Genomic DNA, 3656 nt, shown 5'->3' on the forward strand with positions numbered 1-3656 from the left:
AGAAACAAGCTTTTAACTTTTTAAATAATTCCCATAGCTGTTGAATGCAAGACAGCAGATCCAGAGATCACAGTCAGATGAATGCACAGCTTATGCTCTTCCCAAAATCTCCCATTGTGACTTGGCAGTAGAGTGCCCCTGTTCCTCCGTGAGGTGTCCCCTCTCCTTGCCCAGTCAAACCATCCCCAGTCATCTAATAACGGTGTCCTCTGTCTCACAATGTTTCAACTGGCTTCTGACTGACGCCTGCATAAATCCTGAATAGGTTGTTCAATGCATGCAGGGCTACAGCCCCACTCCTCCTTGGAGGACAGATAGAAGGGCAGGCCCCTCTCTGCAGAGACAGCAATGATGAAGGTCATGGATCATGCATGGACCTTCATGCCGGCCGACAAGATTGCTCCTGGTGGTCTGAAGAAGAAGGGCCAGCTGGACACTAGCATTGCAGAGCAGTCTGAGGCAAGATCAGTCCCTTTGCAGGTCATGCCAGCATCATCAAATGCAGATTCAAAGTTGCCCATCATGCCCTGGATATTTCCACCAATAGGTACTGCTGCCCAGAGGTAGAAAGGAAGCTTTGAAGGAAAAGATTATCTGGCCAGCAACTGCCCACGACAGGGGATGCTGCTGAGGCTGTGGGAGCTACGTCCTCTGACCACACCAGCCAAAATCACGTGTCTCTGCTTCCACACGGGCAATCTGCCCATGGCTCTGCCAACCTCACAAACTTCTCAAGTGTCTTGGATGAAAACTTCTTCCTACATGGGTCTGCCAGATGTTGTAGGCAGACTCTGAGCTTGCTTTCAGAGCCACATATGACACGGTGCCGGAAAACACTTGTCTCCAAACATTGAAAGGTTTAGGAACTTGCCCTAATGTGTTACATTAACAACAAAAAACCCCAAACCCAGCCACTCCAAAGCTTTACTTAATCCCTCCCTGGCCAGAGAATGTGTCTGTAATTCCCATCTGTGGTGGCCTCCTGCATGTGGCCAAGCTCACATTGTGCTACAACCATAAACAAATTGCTTACACAAAGAAACACTGTGGGTTTATGTGACACCATCCCACAAGTGTCAGGCAAGGGGAGGGGGGGAAGGGGCTGCTCTGTTTTGTTTCCTACAGAAGAATAGGAAGCCAACAGAGACTAGGTGGGACCAGACTGCAACTCAGATGCCTGAGAACTTTGGTTTTTTTTTTTCCCCCTCTTCTCTTTCCAAAAAGGTGTGGAGCTGTTTTGACTCTAGCTTAAGTTATACTGTGTTCTCTAACCCAGGCTGGCCCTTGCAGAATATTTGCCTGTTGTTTTACAGCACAATAGAGCATGCAAATAAAACCATCTTGGGCACCTGCATCTGCACTGCACGACCTGCTCAGTGGATGGCTGTGGAAAGCAGCAGAGCTGATGGAGGCCGATGAAACATCACCAATGTCCGAGCCACAGCTTGCAGGTCTCATTGTTTAAACCTTGATTTGGGACAAATCCAAAGAAATCAGTGGGATCCAGCTGGGCCACCCCTGTTGGATTGCCTATTGGCTCTTGGTGCCAGTGAATACCAGATATAATCTGCCATAATCTGCTTTATCACCAGATTTTTCCTGTGTCTCAGAAGGCAAGTGTAGAGCAACACCACAGGGTGCCTTAACATCAGCGAGCCAGGAGCAGCAAACATGGACAGGGAAGATTCATTTCCCCACAGAAACAACTTCCGCACACTAACTGGGACCACATTAAAGCTCTCCCAGCCCCACTCCTGGAAGTGTGCTCAGATATATCTTTTGCTGCCAACAGCTCACTGACACTCAGATGCTCACAGCGAGGAGGTGGTGTATCCAAAGGAGGTTAGCTCCAGTGGTAAGCAGGTGGGAGAAGGTAGTTCCCACCACAGGTCTGGGAGAAGACAGATGACTTAGGTACCCATCTCAGCTAAAATCCAAGCATGTTTTTCCCCTAATTTCCTCCTTTAACTTCTGGATTGCCTAATCACAGAGCTGGGCTACACCAAGCACAAGCAGAGATTCCTCCAAGACACCCAGCTGCTGCTTCTCTGGTCATGCCTTCATTCCACTGCATTGTCATCCTCCTGCCCACCTCCCTCCCACAGCCACCACCTACTCTGCCTTTGAGAAACCCAAAGCCAAACAGCAATTCCCACTCTGGTCGCTGCTCCCAGGCAACTCCAGCTCCAGTGCTGTATCCCTGGCTGGCTGCGTGGGCAGAGCTCCCCCAGGCTGGAGCAGCTCCCAGCAGGCAACTGCACATCCTTCAAGGGTTTGTTGGCTGCATCCCATTCTATCCCTTTCTCTTCACAGCTCCTCCAGCTGTGCCACAGAGCCCCTGGGTAGAAGTCCTGGAGCCTCGTGTTCTCCTTTCTGGGAAAGGAGCCAATCCTCCTCTATAGTTGATGGATGAACCACCCTGTCCTCCTCCATGCCTCCCCCTCCTCCCCACACATACTCCATGCCCTCCTTTCCCTTCACATCCCAAAATCCCAGCTACAACAATTACCATGTTAGATCAACTACTGAACTGCAACATCTGGGGGCTCAAGGATGACCTGTGTCTCTCTAGGACAGCTGGGCTGGCTTGCTGGCACAGAAACAAAATCCTTCTGAAAGCTGACGGTGATGAACTGAGCCTCAGCTAGATTTATAATTGCTCTGAGGAAAATATTTACAGTGACTCGTCCTTGCAGACCTGTGGATTTGTACAACCAGCATAACGCCCAGCACAGTCACCCATTGCATGGGCTACACCAGGCGCTTCAGCCAGAAGCAAACCTGATCTTCTCTGCTAATGGCCAAACTATGCAAGACTCTGCCAGCAAGGGATGGTGCTGCCTGGGATCACCCCACCACTCTGCAGCTGAAGGATTTCTCACTTTAAGTTCATGTCAGCAATCCAGGCACAGCTGCTTTACAAGCTAAGGTAGATTTCCAAAGCGACAGTTGAGTCATCATCACTTTTGTTTCTTTGGAAACCTCATTTCTCTTCCTTCTTTGAGCCTGGATTGCCACGAGATGGGTGGAGGTTCCCCTATCCGGGGACACAGCCTGCTTTTTGCGAGGTGCTCTTACACGTGGACGGAAAGCCCAAGGCTCTCACAGCTGCCTGCTTCATCTGCACATGAGCTTTGGGAACCACAGGCGTTTCTGTATGCCCAGTCATCCTGGAGCATGGTCCCCTGCCTGTGCCACCAGCCAGCTGCAGCACCTGCACCAGCTGCACGCTGGCCTGGAGTGTTAGCAAAGACAAAATGCACAGCTAGAAACCTGCATGCAGGGGAGCACTTGGTCGAATTTTATTTTTTTTTCTTTTTAAATAAAGCTTACCAGGACTATTTGCCTCACTAACACACATGGGCAGAGGTCTCTCCATTTAGCCTGGCTCACAACAGTGAAGCCTCCAGGGGTTCAGATCCACAGGCTGAGGAGGGCAGTGAAAGGCAAAGGATTTGCAAAACATACCTTTGGAGGGGGAAGGTCTGGCAGGCTCTTCTGAGGAGGGGACGAATGCAGTCCTGAGTCTCCATTGGTCAAGGAGCTTCTCCGATCCAGTGCTGCAAGCCAGAAACACAGTTATATCAACGACGTTGCATTTCCCAGCAGAGCACTGGCTACCCAGGGCTGTGCAGGAACAGCGAGGTGCTATTTCA

The 3656-nt window shown here is 50.4% G+C and overlaps 1 protein-coding gene across 1 annotated transcript in view; it reads right to left on the minus strand.

The window, feature by feature from the left end:
- The window catches only part of AFAP1L2 (actin filament associated protein 1-like 2), a gene marked incomplete at its 5' end in the record, with an annotated part of 27255 nt that overhangs the window by 17877 nt on the left and 5722 nt on the right, over positions 1-3656 (minus strand). The window contains one exon of the mRNA XM_010134152.1: positions 3469-3560. Coding sequence (XP_010132454.1) covers positions 3469-3560 — 92 coding nt within the window. The remainder of the gene's footprint in view (positions 1-3468; positions 3561-3656) is intronic.

Source organism: Buceros rhinoceros, unplaced genomic scaffold, assembly GCF_000710305.1.
Source record: "Buceros rhinoceros silvestris isolate BGI_N320 unplaced genomic scaffold, ASM71030v1 scaffold11844, whole genome shotgun sequence".
In the NCBI taxonomy this organism is placed as follows: Eukaryota; Metazoa; Chordata; class Aves; order Bucerotiformes; family Bucerotidae; genus Buceros; species Buceros rhinoceros.